This window comes from Tasmannia lanceolata, unplaced genomic scaffold, assembly GCF_043159265.1.
Source record: "Tasmannia lanceolata isolate RefF3 unplaced genomic scaffold, GAP_Taslan_0.1 ptg000008l, whole genome shotgun sequence".
Classification (NCBI taxonomy): domain Eukaryota; kingdom Viridiplantae; phylum Streptophyta; class Magnoliopsida; order Canellales; family Winteraceae; genus Tasmannia; species Tasmannia lanceolata.
In genome coordinates this window covers 57498476-57525253 of record NW_027518685.1, presented here as the reverse complement: position 1 = coordinate 57525253, position 26778 = coordinate 57498476, and the positions used below count along the sequence as shown (strand labels likewise).

The window sequence follows — 26778 nt, the reverse complement described above, 5'->3', positions numbered from 1 at the left end:
TGGTATCTTTTGAAAAATATATCCAAAAACCTTTGGAGTCTATGCAAGGACATCCCTTTAGATTCATGCATTGCATGACTCATTTTTAAAGGGGGAGCTTAAAGGTAAATTTGTCCTTAGTTACTTATCATATGATTCCTAATGTGGTTATCACCTCACATATGATAAGTACACTCATTTGGAGCATGGTTGCTCCATATGGGTTGTCCGGGCTTGTCTTGAGTTCTTATTTTGGTATCAGTTCTTTTTTGTATAGACAAAAAACCCATAGCCTAAAACTTAGTGTTATATCCTTTAGGCTTTTGACTTATCTTGGATAATCGAATGTGCTATCATCCATTCCAAGGATAAGGTTTGTTGGCCAAGTATTCAATTGATATATCTTTGGCCTATTGTATCTGTAGACACCCCATTTTGTTTTGTTTTAATCAACAAATAAATTAGTGTGTTAAATCCATGTGAGAACCCCCTCTATCATTGATTTATATGTTTTAGGTCATTAATATCTTGATCTGACTTTACGGATCATCAATCGGGACAAAATAAGCTAGGGTCACTTCATAGCCCGGACCCTGATTCCATTCCGAGACCCGATTTCCGTAAATCGTTAGATCAATGGCAGATCATGACCTGGGTCTAACCATCCAAAACCACCTAACCTCTCCTCTCATCCTAACCATTCAAACCTCACCTAACCTCACCTAACCTCTCCTCCCATCATAACCATCCAAACCTCACCTAACCTCACCTAACCTCACCTAACATCACCTAACCTCACCTAACCTTACCTAACCTCACCTAACCTCACCTAACCTCCTATCCCATTCTCCTATAAATACCCTCTCATCTCACCAAAGAAAAGGAGGAAAAAAAAAAGAAAAGAGGAGAGAACCCCTCTCTTAGAAAATTCAAGCCCTCTCTCTAGACCAAATCCCTCTTCTCCATAAGTTTGCATGGAATATCGTCTACAAAAAGGTATGTCTTTTGGAATTTTATTTTCTTTTCTATATTTGTAGGATTGAGTGTTGTTTTGCGTATATTTTGGTTGATGTCATGTTTAATTTTGTACTAGTTTGGCCTTGGTCATGTTCTCACTTATGCTAAATATAATTAATGTGTTAGGGTCATTAGAACCTATTTGCGATGGGATGTTGAAATCATTGGCTTGTTAGGGAATTTAGATTTCTTTTGGGAAAACAATTCATTAAAAATTTTGAACATTTACAAGAAAGAAAACTTGAATTTTACATGAATTATCAAAACCCATTTAATTTGGCTTACAAAACCTCCATCTTTCAATTGATAACAACAGCCCCCACTCCAATTTGATAACAACAGCCCCCACTCAATCTCAAGAACCCAATATCCATACCCCACCTTGCCAAGTAGATAAAAACAACCCCTTTTTCAAACATCCCATTTGAATCTAATCTCAGGCCCATTCAAGCCATTTTTCATATTCACCGTCTTTTAATCACTAAAAAAAATAAGAACTATCAAAAGAAAACATGGGGGTGCCAATATCATTCCCGTCATAGTGCTAGCTGTTAGACTTTAAACAGATTTTTCGACCTCTAAACAACAGAATCGTGGGAAATGGTTAACTACAAAGTCGTAGATATTTTCGTGCCGTTTCCAACGAGTATTCGTGCTAGATCAGACAGCGAGCGGTTAAAAAGTTAAGTCCAAAATGGTTGCGGCACACCTTTAGGCATTTCCAGTTTAATGTTGCTGTCCTTTTGTTTGCAACACAAATTCGAACCTCTAAATCACAGATTTACAAACAATGGAGAACTACAAAGTTGTAGCCCTATAAAAGATCTTTCCAACGCATGTTCGTACGTTGAATTTGGCCAAGCGGTTAAAGAGTTACGACAATTTTAGTGGGCTGCATTTGTTAGATCTTTTAATGGTCAATGGTTTGTCGAATTTGTGCAATTGTCAAAACTTGGTTGTGTTAACGTCATTTACTAGTTTGGCCTTGGTCATGTTCTCACTTATGCTAAATATAATTAATGTGTTAGGGTCATTAGAACCTATTTGCGATGGGATGTTGAAATCATTGGCTTGTTAGGGAATTTAGATTTCTTTTGGGAAAACAATTCATTAAAAATTTTGAACATTTACAAGAAAGAAAACTTGAATTTTACATGAATTATCAAAACCCATTTAATTTGGCTTACAAAACCTCCATCTTTCAATTGATAACAACAGCCCCCACTCCAATTTGATAACAACAGCCCCCACTCAATCTCAAGAACCCAATATCCATACCCCACCTTGCCAAGTAGATAAAAACAACCCCTTTTTCAAACATCCCATTTGAATCTAATCTCAGGCCCATTCAAGCCATTTTTCATATTCACCGTCTTTTAATCACTAAAAAAAATAAGAACTATCAAAAGAAAACATGGGGGTGCCAATATCATTCCCGTCATAGTGCTAGCTGTTAGACTTTAAACAGATTTTTCGACCTCTAAACAACAGAATCGTGGGAAATGGTTAACTACAAAGTCGTAGATATTTTCGTGCCGTTTCCAACGAGTATTCGTGCTAGATCAGACAGCGAGCGGTTAAAAAGTTAAGTCCAAAATGGTTGCGGCACACCTTTAGGCATTTCCAGTTTAATGTTGCTGTCCTTTTGTTTGCAACACAAATTCGAACCTCTAAATCACAGATTTACAAACAATGGAGAACTACAAAGTTGTAGCCCTATAAAAGATCTTTCCAACGCATGTTCGTACGTTGAATTTGGCCAAGCGGTTAAAGAGTTACGACAATTTTAGTGGGCTGCATTTGTTAGATCTTTTAATGGTCAATGGTTTGTCGAATTTGTGCAATTGTCAAAACTTGGTTGTGTTAACGTCATTTTCCAAACCAAAATCGAAAGACATTAATCTAAAGTACATCCAACCTAAAATTAACAAAACTAAAATTCACCCATTTAAAATCCACTGATAAAAATCCGTTAAAAGCCATTAACCAAAAGACCACTAAAAATTTCAAATGAAACTAAAACCTTCTAAATAAACATCTTTAAAAGCTACCAAACACACTAAATACCTTCAGATAATAAAAGCTTCAAGAAAACTCTAAAAGTTTCCACAAACCCAAAAGAATTCGAGATTCCCAAGAGCCGGTGGATTCAAAATTCCTTTAGGAACCCTTAGAGCCCAATTTAGGAACACTGGTGTCGTGTCGTGTCGTGTCCTAAGTTTTAGGGAGTCTTAGGTTTTAGGGAGTCCTAGAGTCAGGAGTCCAGCTTCATCACGGACGTTTGCTATGTATAGCAACCGTGCCATAGGTCTAGTTACACTAGTCACCCGATCTTTCCCTAGGACAAGCCTAGTAAACTAGGATGTAGGCAAACCTACATTAGTCTAAGGGACAACTTGCATTCAGATAAGAATCATATAGCATCTTTGATGAAATCCTAAGATAATAAAATCCTCAACTTGAATTAAATAACTCCTCTTAAAACTGTTGAAACAGTCAAATCCGTCTAAGTCGGTGTCCTAGTTGAGTTAGGCATATGTAGCTTAGCTTAGGTGCACCGAACTACGTCGACTCTGATCCCAGTGAGGCTTGGGTACGTAGGCAGCTTGGATGTCTGATGGCATACCACCCGCGAGTCGGCACCACAAACAAATTGTGGTGTTTTGTATATTAATTTTCTTGTAAATGCTTAATTAAATCACTTAGGATTTTCCATGAAATTAGAATTCTAGGAGAACTGTCACTTAGATTGAATCCAGACAAATTAATAAATCAAGATACACATCTAGGATTCACATTGAAATTAGATTCTAGGATGCATGTCACTTAGTTCGCACATTAACATAGAGTTGAATGAGCCATTTAAAATAAATTTAAAAGAGTTAGCTTTTGGAATCGAAGACCGATTATCGGGCAGGAATGGTGCATGTGGCGGATAACTCCCCATACCTTCCATTCTCGTAACCAGGTAGCGAGTCTAGATTTCTGGTTAATTACGGGTCCTAGATCCCACATCTAGGTGGCGACTCTGTCAGTCTCTTTCGTGTGGAATTCGGATTGCCTTAGTGATCCCAAGTTCACAGGAAAGATTAATTCAAATCAACATTAAAATGCACACGCCAATCGCGTGGATACGAGAGACCAAAAGAGAGAGCGCGCGGCGGCTCGCGCCCCACACCCCTCTCGCGGGATCAGGGTACCACAGTTTGGCGACTCTGCTGGGGACCACCTAACTTCATTAAAATTTCAAAAGATAATTCATTTGAATTTAATTTAACTGGCTCATAAAAACTCTATACTTGTTAGATTAGTTTGTCTTGTTTTATTTTCTCTCATCACATTTTACTCGAACTTAATTTAACAAAACCTGAAGGCATCATAGATTGCGCGAACTTATTGCACACACTTACATCACTTGCATCTAAACCCTTGCATCTCACGTGCACACATGTCCTATTTTAGGAACCCGGAGTGTTATCTAGCATGGTTGACTGGGATTTCATCACCTGGTGCCTCTGTGCTAGAGAAGCATTCCACCCTTAGCCTGGTACCTTTATGGTACGTAAACGGATCTCTTGTTCACGTACTGATACGCCGGACACTGGTACAGTATATCGAGCAGGGATTCGCGCTAAGGGAACTCTTGGCCTTACCCCTAGATTAACCCACACATGCATGTAGTATACGAACACATGTGCATCACGTGTGTGAGCCTAGTTTAGGATATCCTACCCATTGGTGTCTAGATTAGGCCGTGGTCCATCTTCCAATGGTCACGATCGGTCCTTATATACACGAACAAAGTCATGAGTCGAGATTCTCTCTCCACTCCGATAGATTAGGATTAAGGTTGATGCCTTCAGGTAACACTGATAAAATGTGAAAAAAAAAATTCCCTTTAAGTTAGGATATAAATCCCATCATTTCCAAAGATCTCATAGGATTAGTCATTCATGATCTATCCGTTGAAAGCAATCTTATGCTATCTCATCTAATCTTTTGATCGTGCGTCTTTCGTTCTTCTGTCATACGATTCGATCGTATCTTCATGCCATCCCCTAACTGGCAGATGCAGAATCTCACAATCTTTCGATTATGCGTTCTCATGATCTGATCATGCCTGGTCCAGATAATCCAATCTTGCTTGTACCCCTGGTCTGTTCCTCCTTTAGGGGCTACCTTTTTCAAGATTATTTTGCTAAGTCCTTCAGAGTTCACTCTCAGAATCCTTGAGCTAGGGGCATTTCCCTATGCGAATCAGTCATCATTGTCCAAAATTGAAAGTACCAGCCATGATGATGTTCAGAACGAACCAGCCTTCGCCGAGCCTTCAACGCCAAACAGTTGCAGCAGTTAAAGTTTTAGTCACTTACTATTTTATGTTGAGTCAGTCATCATGGTCAGTATAATTGTTGAGTCCGGTCTTACAGTTAAAGGTCAATGCCTAGTCCAGGCAAGTTATCTTCTGTTTCCCTTTCTTATTTAGAGTTGTGAATCCTGAGCATGTTCAGGATAGGTCGTCTGATGTAATAGCTTTTCTTTAAATAAAATTTCGGTCAGTTCCAAAAAGTTCACTTGTGTCTGTTCTTAAGTGTGCTTCTGATCTTAAAATAAGACTCCCTCTTCAAATGAGGACAAAATTGACGAAACTCCACTTGAGTCACAGCAATTACTTGAACGAGAGGAGGAGCGCCAATCCCAACCTTTCAAAGATGAAATTGAAATGATAAACACTGGCACTGAAACTTTGATTCAGTGAATGCCGATTGAAAATACATTACCCTCTAAAGAGTGTGAAGAATTGATAAAATTATTTCAAGAATAAGAAGATTGTCTAGAAAAGCTACAACCGATACCAGGGGCAAGACATAGATGGAAAGCTCAAAGAAAATGAAGAAAGTGAGAAGATATATGCTATACAAGGGGCATAGAGTGGAAACAACTTTCATATTTCCAATCAATGACCTTGGTTCTCAAATTCATAACAAAAAGCCAACAAATTCAAGATGAAAAGTTCAAGAGCAAACAATGAAAAGTGATCATCAGATATCGAGAGTACGAATCCATAGATGGAGGATGTCAAAGAACAAGTTTCGCTCTATGAAAGTCAAAAGCACGTATTAGAATCTTGGAAGAAGAAGATCCATTATCTCTTACCTGGAAATGCCGTCAAATTCTGTGAAAAAAAAGAAAAGAAAAAATAAATAAATAATCAGTACCAGAGGGACCCTAGTAACCTAGATCGATTCCCAATTTGAACATCGGAAGGCCTCCTTTGGCCGAATAAATCCCAAAATCAGAACCCAATGTCAAAAGAATACCGATTTGCAAACCCTTCGAGCCTAAATCAAATTTTCTTGAAAACCCATCAAACTTGGGGCATTCCCCCGAACTACGCGAGACTTGATCCCTATACTGGGGTACGTAGGCAACTCGGTTGAACCGAGTTCGGTCGATTCAAAAAGGAAAAGAAATTCAATCCTTTCAAAAAAAAAAAAAGAGAGGGACAAGTTCCAAAAGAAGAGAAGTTAATTGTTCCAGAAAGAAAAGAAAAAAGGAAAAAAAAATCAAACAATTTATCTTCAAACTAGGGGCATTCGCCCTGAACTACACACGACCTGATTCCTACCTTGGGATATGTAGGCGACCTGTTCACAGGTTCGGTCGAAATCTTTGTTGAGCCTTAAGCCATTCTTTGAAAAGCCCTATCCTACCTATAAAAGTCCTTCTGGTGTTCAGAACTAATGAGCTAGGTCCTGAGATACAATAAAAAAATGAAATGATGATGAATAAGAAAAATAACGGAGTTTGAAGATCTGCTAGACTGAAAACCTGAAAGGGCGGTCTAGGCAAAATTTAAGATCATTCCCCTGCTAAGTTGAAAACCCGAAAGGGCGGCTTAGGCAAAAGCTAAGGGGATAGCCTGCCGGATCGAAAACCTAGAAAGGTGGTTCAGGCAAAAGTTAAGGCTAGCGCGGTCCGCCAAGTTAAAAACCCTGAAGAGGTGACTTGGTCACGGTAAGAGAATCAGTATAAGAAGGCAACAGCCGGTATCAAGACTGAAGATCAACTGAAGTTCAAGCAAATTCAAGTGATATCCTCAAAACTGGGGGCATTGAAGCTAAGCAATCTTAGGGGTCGTAATTAAATTCTTGAGGCATTACTGTTTCGAGGAAGAAGTCCGGTGTTTACCAATTGAAAAACTATTCCTTGAAAGGATAGACTTACCAAACAAAACATTAACTAAGTCAGAAGCATCACTATGTTTGTCAGTATAGTCAGTCAATCTTTATTATTCTAAGTTCACTCCTTCAGGGCTGCTCAATCCTTTGAGTAGTGCCTTTCATCTAAGTTTTCTCTTTAGAAAGAGTCAATTGTCGTTCCTATGTCCAAATGATGTAACTGTCTTGGTGAAGGAGGCCAGGCCTAGGCAGCTCCCTGCAATTATACCTGAAAGAGCTCGAGAATTTAGTCAAACAACTTCATTTCAAAGAAGATCAGCTCAGAAAAATTCAGAAGTAGAAACATCAGAAAGCCCAGCTTCCGTAAAAAGATCATACCCCAGGAAGGCACCTTAAGCTTGGAAGAACCTCAGATGCAATGGTGGTTGAGCCAATTTCTCAGAAAGATGAACCATTCAAATTCATAATTCCCTTCCGGTTAGTTATCCTGGTCAAGAAATGTTTATCTAAACACCTGTCAAGAAGCAGATCCCGCTTTTCCATGTTAATATCCAAGAGAGTCGTTGTTCTAAATTACCAATCTCAAATGTCTTGTTCAAGGTTTCAGTTATCAAAATCCCCAGAAGACAAGACCAGCAGTCTCTTTGAGAAAAATCTTGTTGAAGTTTCATAAAAATGTTCCTAATCCATTCTTGCTAGTAATGGTTCTTCGTTCCAAAGGTTTGCCGTTTCATCATTCGTCAAAGTCCTAGTTTCCAACATCTTTGTCGGGCACGATCCATAATATCCCCGATTTCATTGAGTTCAAAAAAATAAAAAATTCATCAAATCCAATCTTACGTCAAATTCAAGTTCATGGAAAATCTCTAAATTCTTCGAGCCCGTTTGTGAACGGTACCTCTTTTCTCGAGCCCATTTGCAAATGGCCTCGTCTTCTCCTTGAGCCCGTTTATGAACGGTGCCTCATCTCTCGAGTCCATTTGTGAATGGTTTCGTCTTCTCCTTGAGCCCATTTGTGAACGGTGCCTCATTTTCTGAGTTCATTTATGAATGGTCTCATGTCCTCCTTGAGCCCGTTTGTGGACGGTGCCTCATTTCTCAAAAAATCAAAAATTCATCAAATCCAATCCCCAATTCAAAAAATCCAATCCTACGTCAAATTCAAATTCATAAAAATCTCTAAATTTTTCATTGTTGAATTCATCAATCAAAGCTATCTTGTGTCGTCGAGCCCGTTTGTGAACGGTGCCTCATTTCTCGAGCCCGTTTGTGAATGGTCTCGTCTTCTCCTTGAGCCCGTTTGTGGACGGTACCTCATTTCCCAAAAATAAAAAATTCATCAAAACCAATCCCCGATTCAAACAAATCCAATCTTACGTCAAATTCAAGTTCATGAAAAATCTCATGCCCTCTTTGAGCCCGTTTGTGAACGGTGCCTCTTTTCTCGAGGCCATTTGGGGATGGTCTCGTCTTCTCCTTGAACCCGTTTGTGAACAGGTTTCTCATTCTCTGAGTCCATTTGTGAATGGTCTCATGTCCTCTTTGAGCCCGTTTGTGAACGGTGCCTCTTTTCTCGAGGCCATTTGTGAATGGTCTCATCTTCTCCTTGAGCCCGTTTGCGGACGGTACCTCATTTTCCAAAAATAAAAAAATTTATCAAATCCAAATCCTTAATTAAAAAAATAAAAATAAAAATCCATTCCTACGTCAAATTCAAGTTCATAAAAAAATCCCTAAATTCTTCGAGCCCGTTTGTGAACGGTGCCTCATTTCTCGAGTCCATTTGTGAATGGTCTCGTCTTCTCTTCGAACCCGTTTGTGAACAGGTGTCTCATTCTCTGAGTCCATTTGTGAATGGTCTCATCTTCTCCTTGAGCCCGTTTGTGAACGGTGCCTCATTTTCTGAGTCCATTTGTGAATGGTCTCGTGTCCTCTTTGAGCCCGTTTGTGAACGGTGCCTCATTTCTCGAGTCCATTTGTGAATGGTCTTGTCTTCTCCTTGAGCCCGTTTGTGAACGGTGCCTCATTTCTCGAATCCATTTGTGAATGGTCTTGTCTTCTCCTTGAGCCCGTTTGTGAACGGTGCCTCATTTCTCGAGTCCATTTGTGAATGGTCTCGTCTTCTCCTTGAGCCCGTTTGTGAATGGTGCCCCATTTCTCGAGTCCATTTGTGAATGGTCTTGTCTTATCCTTGAGTCCGTTTGTGAATGGTGCCTCTTTTCTCGAATCCATTTGTGAATGGTATCGTCCTCCTTGAGCCCGTTTGTGAACGGTGCCTCATTTCTCGAGTCCATTTGTGAATGGTCTTGTCTTCTCCTTGAGCCCGTTTGTGAACGGTGCCTCATTTCTTGAGTCCATTTGTGAATGGTCTTGTCTTCTCCTTGAGCCCGTTTGTGAACGGTGCCTCATTTCTCGAGTCCATCTGTGAATGGTTTTCTATCCTCCTTGAGGCCGTTTGTGAACGGTGCCTCATTATCCAAGTCCATTTGGGAATGCTTCTTATCCTCGTTGAACCCGCTTGTGAGCGGCGTCTCATCTCCTTCTAAAAACTGTTTGAGAGCGATCTTTGTCCTTTCCCTTCAGAATCCATTCGAAAATGATATCTCATTCTCTAATTGCCCGTTTGTGAACGGCGCCGCATCGAGTTTTTATTATTATTCAAGTTCTAGGGTTTCATCTAAGGTTTTGCATTATGTTAAGGTGCGTTGTATCTAGAGAGTCCTTTGTCGATTAAAACTACGCAAAATGGTTCTGTCATTTTTAACTTTGGTATTCAATGACTACGTCATCTCTACCAAAGAGGGGCATCTGTAGACACCCCATTTTGTTTTGTTTTAATCAACAAATAAATTAGTGTGTTAAATCCATGTGAGAACCCCCTCTATCATTGATTTATATGTTTTAGGTCATTAATATCTTGATCTGACTTTACGGATCATCAATCGGGACAAAATAAGCTAGGGTCACTTCATAGCCCGGACCCTGATTCCATTCCGAGACCCGATTTCCGTAAATCGTTAGATCAATGGCAGATCATGACCTGGGTCTAACCATCCAAAACCACCTAACCTCTCCTCTCATCCTAACCATTCAAACCTCACCTAACCTCACCTAACCTCTCCTCCCATCATAACCATCCAAACCTCACCTAACCTCACCTAACCTCACCTAACATCACCTAACCTCACCTAACCTTACCTAACCTCACCTAACCTCACCTAACCTCCTATCCCATTCTCCTATAAATACCCTCTCATCTCACCAAAGAAAAGGAGGAAAAAAAAAAGAAAAGAGGAGAGAACCCCTCTCTTAGAAAATTCAAGCCCTCTCTCTAGACCAAATCCCTCTTCTCCATAAGTTTGCATGGAATATCGTCTACAAAAAGGTATGTCTTTTGGAATTTTATTTTCTTTTCTATATTTGTAGGATTGAGTGTTGTTTTGCGTATATTTTGGTTGATGTCATGTTTAATTTTGTACTAGTTTGGCCTTGGTCATGTTCTCACTTATGCTAAATATAATTAATGTGTTAGGGTCATTAGAACCTATTTGCGATGGGATGTTGAAATCATTGGCTTGTTAGGGAATTTAGATTTCTTTTGGGAAAACAATTCATTAAAAATTTTGAACATTTACAAGAAAGAAAACTTGAATTTTACATGAATTATCAAAACCCATTTAATTTGGCTTACAAAACCTCCATCTTTCAATTGATAACAACAGCCCCCACTCCAATTTGATAACAACAGCCCCCACTCAATCTCAAGAACCCAATATCCATACCCCACCTTGCCAAGTAGATAAAAACAACCCCTTTTTCAAACATCCCATTTGAATCTAATCTCAGGCCCATTCAAGCCATTTTTCATATTCACCGTCTTTTAATCACTAAAAAAAATAAGAACTATCAAAAGAAAACATGGGGGTGCCAATATCATTCCCGTCATAGTGCTAGCTGTTAGACTTTAAACAGATTTTTCGACCTCTAAACAACAGAATCGTGGGAAATGGTTAACTACAAAGTCGTAGATATTTTCGTGCCGTTTCCAACGAGTATTCGTGCTAGATCAGACAGCGAGCGGTTAAAAAGTTAAGTCCAAAATGGTTGCGGCACACCTTTAGGCATTTCCAGTTTAATGTTGCTGTCCTTTTGTTTGCAACACAAATTCGAACCTCTAAATCACAGATTTACAAACAATGGAGAACTACAAAGTTGTAGCCCTATAAAAGATCTTTCCAACGCATGTTCGTACGTTGAATTTGGCCAAGCGGTTAAAGAGTTACGACAATTTTAGTGGGCTGCATTTGTTAGATCTTTTAATGGTCAATGGTTTGTCGAATTTGTGCAATTGTCAAAACTTGGTTGTGTTAACGTCATTTTCCAAACCAAAATCGAAAGACATTAATCTAAAGTACATCCAACCTAAAATTAACAAAACTAAAATTCACCCATTTAAAATCCACTGATAAAAATCCGTTAAAAGCCATTAACCAAAAGACCACTAAAAATTTCAAATGAAACTAAAACCTTCTAAATAAACATCTTTAAAAGCTACCAAACACACTAAATACCTTCAGATAATAAAAGCTTCAAGAAAACTCTAAAAGTTTCCACAAACCCAAAAGAATTCGAGATTCCCAAGAGCCGGTGGATTCAAAATTCCTTTAGGAACCCTTAGAGCCCAATTTAGGAACACTGGTGTCGTGTCGTGTCGTGTCCTAAGTTTTAGGGAGTCTTAGGTTTTAGGGAGTCCTAGAGTCAGGAGTCCAGCTTCATCACGGACGTTTGCTATGTATAGCAACCGTGCCATAGGTCTAGTTACACTAGTCACCCGATCTTTCCCTAGGACAAGCCTAGTAAACTAGGATGTAGGCAAACCTACATTAGTCTAAGGGACAACTTGCATTCAGATAAGAATCATATAGCATCTTTGATGAAATCCTAAGATAATAAAATCCTCAACTTGAATTAAATAACTCCTCTTAAAACTGTTGAAACAGTCAAATCCGTCTAAGTCGGTGTCCTAGTTGAGTTAGGCATATGTAGCTTAGCTTAGGTGCACCGAACTACGTCGACTCTGATCCCAGTGAGGCTTGGGTACGTAGGCAGCTTGGATGTCTGATGGCATACCACCCGCGAGTCGGCACCACAAACAAATTGTGGTGTTTTGTATATTAATTTTCTTGTAAATGCTTAATTAAATCACTTAGGATTTTCCATGAAATTAGAATTCTAGGAGAACTGTCACTTAGATTGAATCCAGACAAATTAATAAATCAAGATACACATCTAGGATTCACATTGAAATTAGATTCTAGGATGCATGTCACTTAGTTCGCACATTAACATAGAGTTGAATGAGCCATTTAAAATAAATTTAAAAGAGTTAGCTTTTGGAATCGAAGACCGATTATCGGGCAGGAATGGTGCATGTGGCGGATAACTCCCCATACCTTCCATTCTCGTAACCAGGTAGCGAGTCTAGATTTCTGGTTAATTACGGGTCCTAGATCCCACATCTAGGTGGCGACTCTGTCAGTCTCTTTCGTGTGGAATTCGGATTGCCTTAGTGATCCCAAGTTCACAGGAAAGATTAATTCAAATCAACATTAAAATGCACACGCCAATCGCGTGGATACGAGAGACCAAAAGAGAGAGCGCGCGGCGGCTCGCGCCCCACACCCCTCTCGCGGGATCAGGGTACCACAGTATCATGTCATGCCTTGATTCATATGGTTTATATAAGGCCAATGACAAATACAAAGGGGGAGATCTAATTTTTACTATTTTTATGTTTACATGGATCATTGTGAGATGCTCACATTATCCATTCAAACATATCCCCTCTAATTGTTCTAAAAATTTGCATATCTTAACAAAAAATTAGAGCTTAAATGATTTATCCTTTTACACAAGAGCTAAAAATTGCATATCTTTCTAGATGTACAATTATAGGAGAAAATTAAACTTGCTAATCTATTTTCTATGAATTTGAGTGCCTATCATGTGTTTTTCACTTGGCTATCTGTGTATCCATGATAGAGCTAGCTGTAATGCCATATATCCTAATAGTTAGCCATATTAGGATCAAATGTCCATTTCTATAAATGACAATTTAAGAAAATATTTTTAACTTGAAAAATATACATTCTTGCTTATCATGATGAGTCTATCACTACACATCACTTCATGATAAGATTCTAATAGGAATTTCAAAAACAAAAGGGGGCTTATCATGCTAAACTTTGAACTTGCTTGTTTTTCTTTCATGATAAGTAAAATATAAGCTTTAACTTGCTAATCTATTATTATATTACGGGTCATATGGTAGATTTATATTGGATTTATACATATACTAAGATATACCCTAAGCATTTGTGCTAAAATTGAAATGTCTCTTTGTTTTTTCCACATAGGCTTGATTTGTATTAGTTTATTCCTTTCCTATGTTAGTTATCTCTTATCATGCCATATAAAATTGATTTCAATTCGTTAATCATGATAAGAAGCTAGGGGGAGCATCATATTCTCATTGAATATCTTTGATGCTTTATGTAATTGTGCTTAAATGCTTAATCCTTCATTTTCGCTTATGCCAAAAGGGGGAGAATTTGTATAATTGATTAGATCTATTATCATATGCATTCTTGTATTATAACTTGTTAATTATAACTCAAGCATATGTTGAGGGGGAGTAGTAATGAATAAATTATTTATCTAATCCTCATAAGAGGTGCCTCCCACCTATCTAATCAATTTGGTTTGTCATCATAAAAAAGGGGGAGATTGTAAGCCCAAGGGTTCCACATGGGTTCATTCAATCACCTTGTTTTGATGATTAACAAACGCAAATTGATTAGTCATTTATGGACTAATCACCTGCCTTAAAGTGTTGTACTTTAGACAGGTCCTACACAAGTCAAATCATACTAGCACACACCTTGTTAGCCTATGCTTGAAGATGAACCAACCAATGGACAAAGGAGCTAGAGCATTCTTGGACAAATCACACCTTGGAGGATCCACTAAGGAGAAGCTCATCATCATCCATATCAAGCATTGAACATACATAGAAGTTCATGAAGGCAGGATCAAGAACCTAATGCAAAGGACCAAGGAGCTTGTACCACAACTTGAAGATGTCAAGCATGGAAGCTCAACCATAGAAGATTCTAGCTCAAGAGAAGAGTTCAAGAGAGTGATAGAAAGGGTAGAATGTATTCCTATGTCTCTTGCATTTTCTCTTATCAAGGATCATTGTTTTAAACCCCTAAAACTAGTGAAAAACAATATTTTCCAAAGAGACTACAATACACCCTTAGAGCCTAATTGGTTTAGTGAATGACCATGTAGTGTTCCATCATTGTGGGACCCTCATGACATTCCATTTAACTTGGGTAAATTGAGTTCCAAAAGCCTAAAAGAATTCAGCAACAAAAACAGAAAAATATGCTGTTCATAGGCTTCTCGGAACTCCTAGAAATATTCTCGGAGCTCCGAGCTCGAAACTCCGAGAGTTCCCTCGGAACTCCGAGAAATGTTCCAGGGAGTATAAAATATATTCTGGACATTTTCTCGGAACTCCGAGAATTTCTCGGAACTCCAAGAAATGTTCTCAAAACTCTGAGAACACTACGAACTCAAAAATAGAGCCGTTCTTTTTTACCCGAAAATTACCAGTTTGCCCCTAAAATGGTAATATTGAGTTGAGACACCATAGATACCCATCTAATGGGTCTAAAACATGAGATGAACATTGTCCAACTTCAACAACCCTAGAAAATCATTTGTGAATCATTTTTGGGTAATTTCTCTCACCAACCTCTTGTGCCTTGATTTTGGAAAAATCATTTGAGATTGGTTTAGGCTTTCATTTGCAAATTATTCTTAAGAGAAAGTGTGTGAGCTACAACTTGTAATCAAGCCTAGTAAGAGGCTAATACTTCTTCTTCTTCTTCATTCAATCGGTGGCAAGGGCATCCGTTTTTAATTCCCTTGGGAGAAAGCGCTTAGAACTCGGCGGAGAAGGAGAGTGTGGTACCCGAATCCCGCGAGAGGGGTGTGGGGCGCGAGCCGCCGCGCTCTCTCTCTTGGTCTCCCGTATCCACGCGATTGGCGTGTGCATTTAATTATTGATTTGAATTCGTCTTTCATGTGAACTTGGGATCACTAAGGCAATCCGAATTCCACACGAAAGAGACTGACAGAGTCGCCACCTAGATGTGGGATCTAGGACCCGAAATTAACCAGAAATCTAGACTCGCTACCTGGTTACGAGAATGGAAGGTATGGGGAGTTATCCGCCACATGCACCATTCCTGCCCGATAATCGGTCTTCGATTCCAAAAGCTAACTCTTTTAAATTTATTTTAAATGGCTCATTCAACTCTATGTTAATGTGCGAACTAAGTGACATGCATCCTATGATCTAATTTCAATGTGAATCCTAGATGTGTATCTTGATTTATTAATTTGTCTGGATTCATTCTAAGTGAAAGTTCTCCTAGAATTCTAATTTCATGGAAAATCCTAAGTAATTTAATTAAGCATTTACAAGAAAATTAATATACAAAACACCACAATTTATTGTGGTGCCGACTCGCGGGTGGTATGCCATCAGACATCCAAGCTGCCTACGTACCCAAGCCTCACTGGGATCAGAGTCGACGTAGTTCGGTGCACCTAAGCTAAGTTACATATGCCTAACTCAACTAAGACACCGACCTAGACGGGATTGACTGTTTCAACAGTTTTAGGAGAAGTTATTTAATTCAAGTTGAGGATTTTATTATCTTAGGATTTCATCGAAGATGCTATATGATTCTTATCTAAATGCAAGTTGTCCCTTAGACTAATGCAGGTTAGCCTACATCCTAGTTTACTAGGCTTGTCCTAGGGAAAGATCGGGTGACTAGTGTAACTAGACCTATGGCACGGTTGCTATACATAGCAAACGTCCGTGATGAGGCTGGACTCCTAACTCTAGGACTCCCTAAAACTTAGGACACGACACGACACCAGTGTTCCTAAAGTGGGCTCTAATGGTTCTTAAGACGGAAACCGTGATCCAACAGTTCCGAGAGACACAAGATGAATCGATTTCAGTTCTTGGAGTTAACGAATTTCAGATTTTGAGGATTTTCATTTTCTGGACATTTAAGGAATACCAACGGTTCTAGGGTTCACCAATTTCGGCCCAGAATGGCATCCAAGGGAGGGAATCGTGCGTTCTTTCCTTGTGCAATTTAGTACTTAGGTTATAGCATTTTATTTCCTGGCAAATCTCAGGATTTCCGTGGACAGTAACCTCGGAGCCAATAGCATGCTGTAGCTTAAATATTTAAATTGTCAAAAATCGGTTGCAATTGGGATACGATTATGGATGCACTGGCCATTTTTTTTAGGGAAATCTAAAGATCCTAAAATTTCTGTTTCAATAGATTAAGGAGTGAACATGTGACAGAATTTAAGGTTCTTTGGAAATTTTCACAATGATTTTTAATTAATTTCGAATTTTCAATGGATTTTATCAATTTTAAGCATATGAGTGATTTTACAAGTGAAATTATTGCAAACGAATTCGAAATGAGTTGAAATTTCTACAGCAGCAAGATGGGAATGTATGTAGCTTACGGGATGAGTTTTGCAGATTTTTACGTTAAATTCATATTTAATCTTGATTTAACAATTAAATGACCAGATTGCAAAATTAACACAGAAACTACAAGAAATAGAAATTTAAATTCCATGAAATTTTTACAGAAATAAGATATGAATAAAAATAGCATGCTGTAAGAATTTCATGAATTTTAAAGATTATTTACCACCAATTTCGAATTTGTCAAGTTTCAGACCAGATTATAAGTTAACACTACATCCCATATAAAACAAGATCCAAATCATTTGAAAATTTTACAGAAACAAGAAAGATGAAATTTAAGTATAATGCAAAAATAGGGAGAATTTTAATGGTGATCTGATGTTATTAGAAATTCTCACAAAATCTGATTATTTTCGAAGAAAGCATTAAATAATATACCAAATAAACTCCAAAAATCTTTACAAATTCATGGTAAAATGAATCAGTACCATATTATTTTCCTAGGAAATTTCATTAATTTTGGAATCTATTTAGTATATAATTTATTTTTCTTCGTCAAAAAGATGTTTTTGAAGAGTTTTCTATTTTTAAAACACGATTTTCGGAAAAATTCGGAAAAAATCGGAACAGTGTACCTACCTGTGGTGAAGATCTCCGCTTAATCCAAGAGTCAAAAAAACAAATCTGAAAACAAAAAATCCCGCCGCCACCGATCCGCTCCGCCGTCTTTCGCTTTCTCTTTCTTTTTTCTTTTTTATTTTTGTTTCTCTCACTGTTGATAGAGGGAGTGATTGGAAGAAGAATTTTTATTAGATGAGCCACCTTGGTTCTTCTTTTTTTCTCTCCCTCCCTCTCCTCCTCTTGTTTTTCAGAATACAAGCCATATTTATAGCTACATATAGGAATACTATTTGAGATAAAAATACATTTTTAATAGCCATCACAAATGACTAAAATTTAAACATGTGTGGTATTGGTAGCCACCATGGATGACCATGACCAACCACCATAGATGACCATGACCAGCCATCATTGATGACCAAGGAAAGAAGGGAGAGAGAGAGAGAGAGGCCTCCAATAATTTTTTTTTTTTTTTTTTTTTGACTTTGGTGTGGGAACATGAATGGAAACTTTGGAAACAATATATTTTCTTCCATGGTGGGTCCCACTTATATTGCATGTATATGGTTGTAATAATAATAATTAGAAATTACTATTTTCCATATGAGAACACGTGGGCTGCTGTTGTGTAGAGAACAAGCTTGCAATTCTAAGTGGGTCCCACGTTTTTATTTTTATTTTTATTTTATTTATTTTATTTTTATTTTTTTTAACTTCTTTTTGGAATAATTGATTTTCTTCTTTGATCTTGACCATCCAAGTTGGAACCCACACACAATTTTCTACTTAGATTGTTCCAAAATTGCAATTTTTTCGTAAAATTTCATCCTCTTAGCATATTTTCCTCGGAATTCCCCAATATAAACCTGAAATACCAGAAACAAAGAAAATCCCTTAGTAGTGCGGCTTTAAATGAGAAAAATACATGCTTTTCTTACCTACAATTCACACATAAATGCGCTCATCAACATGTTCAAGGTGGGCCCACTCAGTGGGTACAAACTCTCTCTCGCCTGGAATCTTCTGAATAACCATTCTCAACACTTAGCGAAAAGAAAATGCGGAACATTGCGAAAATGATCGGAAAGATTGAGAAAGCATAAGGGACGGACACGGGAATGGAAAACACTGAAAAAAAAGACTGATAACAAGAACACTAACTTCTTTGCTGATTAGGGCGGAGCAAAATGGGGGTGTCTACAGAGAGTCATTGTAAAGGTGGAAGGGCATCCTTATTTAATTTCCTTAGAGTGTAAAAGCCTCGGAGCCGAGCGTCGTGGAGGTCTCAATAGGATAGTTTTCTGCTCTAGATGAAATATTCCAAGATTCTGACTTTCTTAGGATAGTTTTCCTAATTTCTTGTCTAAAAAGACCCGAAAATTTGTTTGCCTTGGAGGAAAATCGTTGATCTTCTTCTAGGATAGCTTTCCTATGATCTTTTAGAATTGCAAATCCTTATCCCCAGTAGGGATCATGTTTTTAATTCTCTTAGGGATAGCTTTCTGTAGATTTTTCTTCTGATCGCCGAGAGGGCATGTTCTTGATTTCTTTAGGGATAGCTTTCCCTATATTCTTCTTCTGATCGCTGAGAGGGCATGTTTTTAATTATCTTAGGGATAACTTTCCCTAGGTTTTTTCTTCTTATTGCCTAGAGGCCATGTTCTTGATTTCTTTAGGGATAGCTTTCCCTGGACTTTTCTTCTGATCGCCAAGAGGGAATGTTTTAAATTCATTTAGGGATAGCTTTCCCGAGAGTTTTCTTTTGATCTCCAAGAGGGCATGTTTCTACTTCATTTAGGGATAGCTTTCCTTAAATTTTCTTCTGATCGCCCAGAGGGCATGTTCTTGATTCCTTTAGGGATGACTTTCCCTAATTATTCTGATTGTCGGGATGGCATATTCCTAGTTCCTTTAGGGATACATTTCTTACCAATCCCATTTTAATCTCCGACAGAGGTCAGTTTAAATTCCTTCTTTGAAAGCATTTTCACCATTATGATCATCAATAGAGTATAATTTTGTTTTTCTAGTGATATCTTTCTCACTATTATCTTTTTTATCGCGAAGATTGTATATTTGAGGTTTCTTCTAGGATAGCTTTCCCATCATTTTCATCTCAATTTCGGAGAGGGCATTTCTAACAAAATCTTTGAATGGTATCAAGATAAGTATTTTTGCACTAGATGTCAAAATGATATCCCAAAATATTTTCAAAAACTCTATGCACTGGGTGTTAGAAAAACACCTCATTGTTTCAAAACTTTATTTTCCCCAACAAAGTTGATCATGTTTTCAAAATCTTTCGGCGAGGATTTGCATATCCCGGGACCCGATTCGGTGAGGATTTCTACATCCTAGGATCTGACCCCTTTTAAGATAAGAATATCATGATTTTAAAAAATTTCGGCGAGGATTTTCATGTCCTAGGACCCAATTCGGTGAGGATTTCTACATCTTAGGATCCGACGGTATTTTCATTCATGTTTTCGAAACTTTTTGGCAAGGATTTTGACATCCTAGACCCGATTCGGCGAGGGTTTTCACATACTATGGCCCGACCATTCCCGTGATCAAAGAAAAATTGTTTTCAAAACTCTTCAGCGAGAGATTTCTATTCAAGGACCTGACAGCAAGATTCTCTTGGTGAGGGACACCCTAGGACCCAAGGAACTTACCCCTTATTGTCAGTTCTCACTTGTCAAAATATTGTTCTTTTTTTCTTTGGCATTCTTATGCTTCACATCCTCTGCCAAAGAGGGGCATCTATAGACACCCCATTTTTCCAAGTTCAGACTGATAATAGTTTTTTGGCGCAATAATGATTCCAATGATGAATCCATGTTAGGGGATTTATTCTTTCCCTTGTGGTATAGATTCTTCGGCATGAGAACCGAAGAGTTTTGGTATTTCCTAGACAATAGAACTATAATCTATTATAGATATTGTTAGAGTATATGCCATGAAAAGCCAGTAGAACAACATAATGTACTTAATAAAGATTTATTTCATGACATAAATGGGTGTCTATATTAATGAATGTATGTGATGTGCTCATTTTATAACAAATGTTTGTCCATAAGTAGCATAGTAGAAATGCCATGCTCAAAGGATTCACAGATCCAAGGGACCAAGGAGATATGGCATCTCGGTTCTATGCAAGCCTTAATAGTTCTTGGTTGGGAAAGAGACTGGACATCTCTTTCTTTATACAAGTAGCACTAGTCTTGCCTACTTGCTCGTGTCGTGAAGTGACTTATCTCGGACATCTAGATAGTGAACCTTAAGCAAGAAGAGTGAGAGCAACGATTGGATCACGCAATCGAACCAGATCAAATAAAGAACAACTTGTGGACAAGTGAATATAAAGTTGTTCTACCGGACAGGTCCTTAGACCAGAGGGATCTTATTGGTCTGTGGGCCTGTTCTAGGATCTTAGTCTATCTCATAATGATTCTAGTATAGAGTCACATTCGAATAGTGCTATATCCTAGAGCAAACCCTCGAGACCAGTAGTGATACTCAACATGGGATTCTACGCCCTAAAATCTAGGGATTGACTTCTACAATTTTGTTAGAGCGGTAGGCCTATTAGCCTAGACAGGCAGATTTGATAAATAGTTTATCGGAATGTTTTATGAAACATTGAAAAGATTTCAAAGGAATTTACAAATGCATTTAGAGGCCAAACATTGCTTAACCAAAATGGTATACCTAGAGTGGGCAAGGGGGTAAGAGGTGTCCACCCTCCGTATGACTCAACTCAATAGATGTAGTCAAGAAGAAAGGCCTTGCACATACAAGATGTGATTAGGGGTAAGATGATCTAATGGTCATCTTCAGGGTTATGTCTTGATCGAGGCCACTGACCTAATGCGAGTGTAGTTTAACTACAGAGCGATATCGCGGTGGGACCCACCATAGGGTTCTGCAGGATCGACCGTCGGATCGCTGCGACTATTACACTCATAACTCGAATGACCCGATAACATCCAAACGGATTAGGGTTCCGCATTTTATGTAATTGCACGGATGGATATGATCCGTTAGATTTTTACAGATATTTATTAATTATATATATATATATATATATTTGATATATGTGTATATATAATGTCTTTGTTAATTTTTAACAATAGACTGTAAGAGAATTTTTCGATGACAAAATTGGAACCAAATAACTCTCATTGGATGCGATTTATTAATTAATTAAATTGTTAATTAATTATTCATTTATAATACACTATTAAATATTATTAATATGATTAATAATAAGAATATTCCTACACTTTGGAAATGTGTGGTGGGGTCCACCACAAGCCCAAATCAGTTGGGACACCTGGGAAAACGTTTACCAATGGTTCAAGAAGTTCAAGTTGCAATAGAACTCCTCTTGTAATAGGAATTGTTCAAATGCAGCTTCTAGATTTTGAGCAATTCGTTTCCAACTTGAACTATTATTGGATAAGGCCACAAAGGGCTGGAGAGTGACTTAAATACACTTCCCCAATCAGATATGGGCGCCCCACTCAACCTTGGTCGGTTGAGAAGAGTCTCATTCGGTCAAGGAGTTTAAATGCAACTTGTGTTTCAAACTGGATAGGAATTGCATGAGAGAAACATGGACTAAACAAACCAAACTCTGTGTGAATAAAAAGCGGAAAGAGCTGGACGTTTTCTCATGAGTGAGAACTCCATAAATTCGTCCCCCCATCTCCCCTTTGGAAAATTCCTCTCATCTTCTCTCTCAATCTCTCTTTTCAATTGTTGAAAATCACTCCAAAGATCAAAGTAAGGGCTTCCAATTTACTTTTCTAATCTCTGCAACAAAGTTATTGATTAGATCAGACCTCATAGAAGTGAATAAGAGTTATTCACATCCATAATAGATCGTGCAAAGAAAAGAATCCATTGGTTCAACTAGCGGGGTTCGTGGTGTTCAGAATGATCGCAACCGTTCGAGGAGTAGATCAAGCAGCGTGGTTTGCTAATTCCTTCTTCAAAGAGGTATTTACTAATATTAGATTAATAATAATAACTAATCTAGACTCTAGAATCTTGGACAAAAGCAAGATTAAAAAGAAAATTTAAAGAACTATGTGATTTCAATTTCCGTTGCGCATAGTGATCTTGCCGGAAGGGGGCAATAAAGACTTGTAGGCTTGTAGGGGTGAATTTACTAGTGCCCTAAGGTTAATAATAATAATAATGTGAGGAATGATAGATTAAAGGTCAAGGAAAAAAACAGTTCCAAGAGCGCTCCTACTGGTCTTTGGCAACAAAGTGCATTTATTGTTCATTAAATTTTAAATTTGTGAACGCTAGTTTCATATTTTTATTAGCCCTTGTAAATGCACTTTGTTGCCAAGGACCAAAGGGGGCGCCCTTGTAACTGGGTTTTCACAGGCTGCCCTTCAGTCTATCATTCCTCAATAATAGATAATAAAATAAATGGAAATGATATATGTCTCCCATTCCTAGCATTTCAAGACAAAAAACAGGAGGTAGAAATCCTAAAAATCAAAGACAAAGGACAGACAAAAGGGGTTAAATGCTGGGAAAGGTGGAGAAAAAATCATTCTTGAAAGAAAATATGAAAATAATATCTCCATCCCTTTTCCTATTACCCCTTTTGTCTGTTTTTTCTTGAGAAGTACTTTATGTTTACAAGAGAAAACACCAAGATTAGGTGGAATTGTAATTGCTTAGGAGAAGACAAACAAAAAGGGTAAAAATGCTTAAAAAAACAGTTCAATAATTATTTCCAAAAAAGTAGGGAGATGATATCAGCACAACCATATTTTGATATTTTCACAAACCATCTTGTCTTTTATTATTCTCATAAGGAGAGCTGTGGAACTATCAAAAACATGGTTGTCCTGATATCATTTCCATAAAGTATTTATCACATTTTTCTAACGGCTTGCCCAAATACAGCCGAGTGAAGCCGAGCCGGAATTTTACCGTCTAAGTTGATATTCAATTCGCACTATCATTTTCAAATCGGCCTTTGATTTGGCGGAAAATGAGAAGGTAAACAGAACCCTAATTTTTCTCCATTGTCCCCGCGCATTAAGTGGGTCCCACAATTGCTTTTGTCGGTTTTTGTCGCCATCTGAGAGTTTGGTCTTGAACAATCTGCTGAGTCTGCGTCTCTATGGGACCCACTCACACTCCTTACGAAATTCGGTTCTTTGGAGATGGACTCGAATTTTTCTATACATTCCACAAATGCAAACCCTAGAAGGAACATTCTACCACGTAAAAATTGGCCTAAAAATTAAAAAACAACGTTAAAAATTGGGCACTGATATTGGCACTACCATTTTGACAAACTCAGCTTGTCCCTTTCTGTTTTTTTACTCGGCTCCGAAGAGATTTTTGGGAAATGTAATAACACTTGATAACAGTTTAAATAGTAAGACAGGATGAGTTAATGAAATTATCAAAAAAATGATAGTGCACATATCAGTTGCCATAATATTAAAATTTAAACTCTCTCTCTCTCTCTCTCACATACACACTCATATCGTGAATCAAGACATAAAAACTCTTCAAAACATTCCATTCACTAGAAGAGAGCCCAAAGCAAGGAATTGATAGTCTTGAGGTGGATCACTGCGAGCTTGCATGGATACTGATCAATGGCCACAGGTAATTTAGGATGAGATCTGTTTACTGGATTTTTTAGCAGTGAAATTAGGTTTTTTTTTTCTTTTTGCAATATTGCGCTAATTTTGAAAGGTTCTTGTTGGATCTAGTGGTTCTATGAAGCTTTTGTGGATTTCTTGATATGGGTCCTCTTAGATCTTCAAACTAGTGCAGTGCCTACATTTACTTTTGTCAATTTACTTTTTCTTTCTTTTTTGCCTATGTGATAAAGGGAAGGAAAGAGGTTATCTTGATCTTGCTGTCAATATTATCTATGTGTTTCCTTTTGTTTCTTTTGCCTTTTCATTATATGATGGTGTAAGCATAGTGTCAGTTTTCTTGTTTTGATCTTAATGGTTCTGTGTCTGTGTTTTGTGGGTTTTCTTTTTCTTTTTCCATGTTTATGTTATTTGGGTTTTCAGGAAATTGGACTGGTGAAACCCATGGAGGAGTTGGTGTCTACTACATGTTCTAGGCCAATGATAGAGAGGAAAACAAGGCCTCAGAAAGAGCAGGCTTTGAACTGCCCAAGGTGCAATTCTACCAATACCAAGTTTTGTTACTACAACAACTATAGTCTCACTCAACCAAGATACTTTTGCAAGACATGTAGAAGGTATTGGACTGAAGGAGGATCTCTAAGGAATGTGCCAGTGGGTGGAGGTTCAAGGAAGAACAAAAGATCATCTTCATCTTCATCATCATCTTCTTCTAAAAAATTGTCTGATCCCAACCCACCAAACTCCTCACAGTCTCCATCTCAAAACCCTACAATCTATGAAGGGCAAGACCTGAATTTAGCATTCCAAACCACGCAAGGTTACGACAATGTATCTGAATTTGTTAAATTACCCAACATTCAAAACAACAACAACCCTTCTTCCACTTCTTCTCTTTCGGCGTTGGAGCTGCTAAGGAGTGGAATTGCTTCAAGGGGTTTGAATTCTTTCATGCCGATGCCAATCCCGGATCCAAATTCAGAGTACCCATCTGAGTTTGGTCTGCAAGAATTTAAACCTTCACTTAATTTTCCTTTGGAGGGGCTTGGTGGTGCATATGGAAATGTTCAAGGGGCTCAACAAGGTGGTGGGAGATTATTGTTTCCTCCTATTGAGGATTTGAAGCAATTCTCAAACACTAATTTTGAGCAAAATAGGGGACAAGGAGATTCCTCTGGGTATTGGAATGGCATGTTAGGGGGAGGATCATGGTAGAAGAATAAGAAGATATATGTTTGGTACTTTCCCCTTTTCTCATGGTGGATGACTTGTTTGGAGTTGTTCAGAACTAACAAATAGGATACATGGATTTTTTTTGGCCTTCTTTTCTTTTTTATTATAGTGAACATTTGAAGCTTGTTTTAGGTTGGCTTCAAAATGGTGTCATGGTAAAGTGGATTTCAGCAGTGTGAAGAAAAAGAGGTCAAGAAAGCCCGGATTTTTGCAAGGGCAACATGTAGAAGAAGCCTATTTCTGGGGCTAGCTGCACCATGGCCTAATTCATGAGCATAAATCTCCAAAAAGAGGAAGAAAAGGCACCCAAGTTTTATCTGTTTTGTTTGGTTTAAAAATAATGTCTAGAGCTTGTGGAATGTGGAATTTTCAATGGACAACAGATCTGTTTATTTCTTTTTTTATTTATATGAAAAATGTAAGGGATTGAATGGGTTGGTTGACATTCTTCCTTCGAAGTGGGCTGTAATGATGCCTTGGATTCTTTTCAGTTTTTTTTTTTTTTAATTTTTCAGTCAAGTCTGAAAGCATGAACTGGAGAGAGAACAACAAGGTAAGAAGCATTACATAAGAGGTATTTTACAGGACAAAATGCTTAGGCCATTTTGGAAGAGTTAATTCAGACATTATTATAATAAAAAGTGAATCTCTTCCAACCCTTTTGCTTTCATCTTTTGATGGGCTGAGAACCAAAAGATTCAAAACCAAGGGAACAGGTAGGGTTGAAAACCATTTCACCTGCCTCAACCAAAAGCTTACCAAATAATTTCTATATCTGATCCTCCATTCTATTTCCATGTATGACGTATTATTGTTTCCAACCCATCTTTCCCTTTTATAACTGGCAAAGCTTACCTCTCTTTTGCAGAATGAGGCCCCACCAAAACATTCCCCTCGGCATTAGGGCTGGGGAATAATATCACGGCTTTGAATACTTGCTGATCCAAATAAAAGCAGTCCATTTATTTTATCCAGTTTTATCTAATCTTGGTTTTCTTTCTTGTTTCGCATACGGTCCATTTTAATTTTAAATGCCTAAAACTGAGCTACCTACATTTAATAATTAATACCTCGATTGAATACTACAACCATGCAATAAATGACTATCCTATTCCATCTCCTACATAGTATTCTGAGTCTCTGACCTTCTAACTTATAATCAAAAGCTCTTTTTCACAGTAAACATGTACAACTAGTGTAAGAAAACCTAAAATAATAACCAGGGCTGAGCTTTTCTAAAGATAATGCAAGTCAGACATTACCAATTGCAACCAAACAGTTCAACCTCTCATAAAAGATAGGAACATTGTGACAGAATGCTTAAAGTATAAGATCTCTAGATTAACTACGCTTATCATTATACCCATTCGTTGGAAAATTCTTGCCAGCAAACACCAAGTTCCTCTAATTGTATTTTATTTATTTTTTGAAACAATTTATCCATTTATATTCAGCCGAAACTTCCTAGTTGGAAGAGAAGCTGGCTTCTCCATAAGAA

General features: G+C 37.9%; 1 protein-coding gene and 1 long non-coding RNA gene across 2 annotated transcripts; both read left to right on the top strand.

Moving 5' to 3' along the window:
- Positions 1 to 532: 532 nt before the first annotated feature.
- On the top strand, positions 533 to 5565 carry LOC143885386 (uncharacterized). Its single transcript, XR_013253263.1, has 2 exons — positions 533 to 975; positions 5066 to 5565. It is a non-coding gene; the product is annotated as an uncharacterized LOC143885386 (long non-coding RNA).
- An 18211-nt stretch (positions 5566 to 23776) lies between these two features.
- On the top strand, positions 23777 to 25723 carry LOC143883666 (dof zinc finger protein DOF4.6-like). The gene is made up of 2 exons (XM_077386996.1): positions 23777 to 24051; positions 24471 to 25723. Exons 1-2 carry the CDS (start codon positions 24028 to 24030, stop codon positions 25260 to 25262), a joined length of 816 nt encoding a protein of 271 aa, XP_077243111.1. The 5' UTR covers positions 23777 to 24027; the 3' UTR covers positions 25263 to 25723.
- Positions 25724 to 26778: the final 1055 nt, after the last annotated feature.

Bases quoted from the DNA above. Each gene is read 5' to 3' on its own strand.
- LOC143883666 (XM_077386996.1), top strand. From the start codon at position 24,028: ATGGATACTGATCAATGGCCACAG. The intron at 24,052-24,470 runs GTAATTTAGGAT...TTGGGTTTTCAG, and splicing joins ATACTGATCAATGGCCACAG to GAAATTGGACTGGTGAAACC.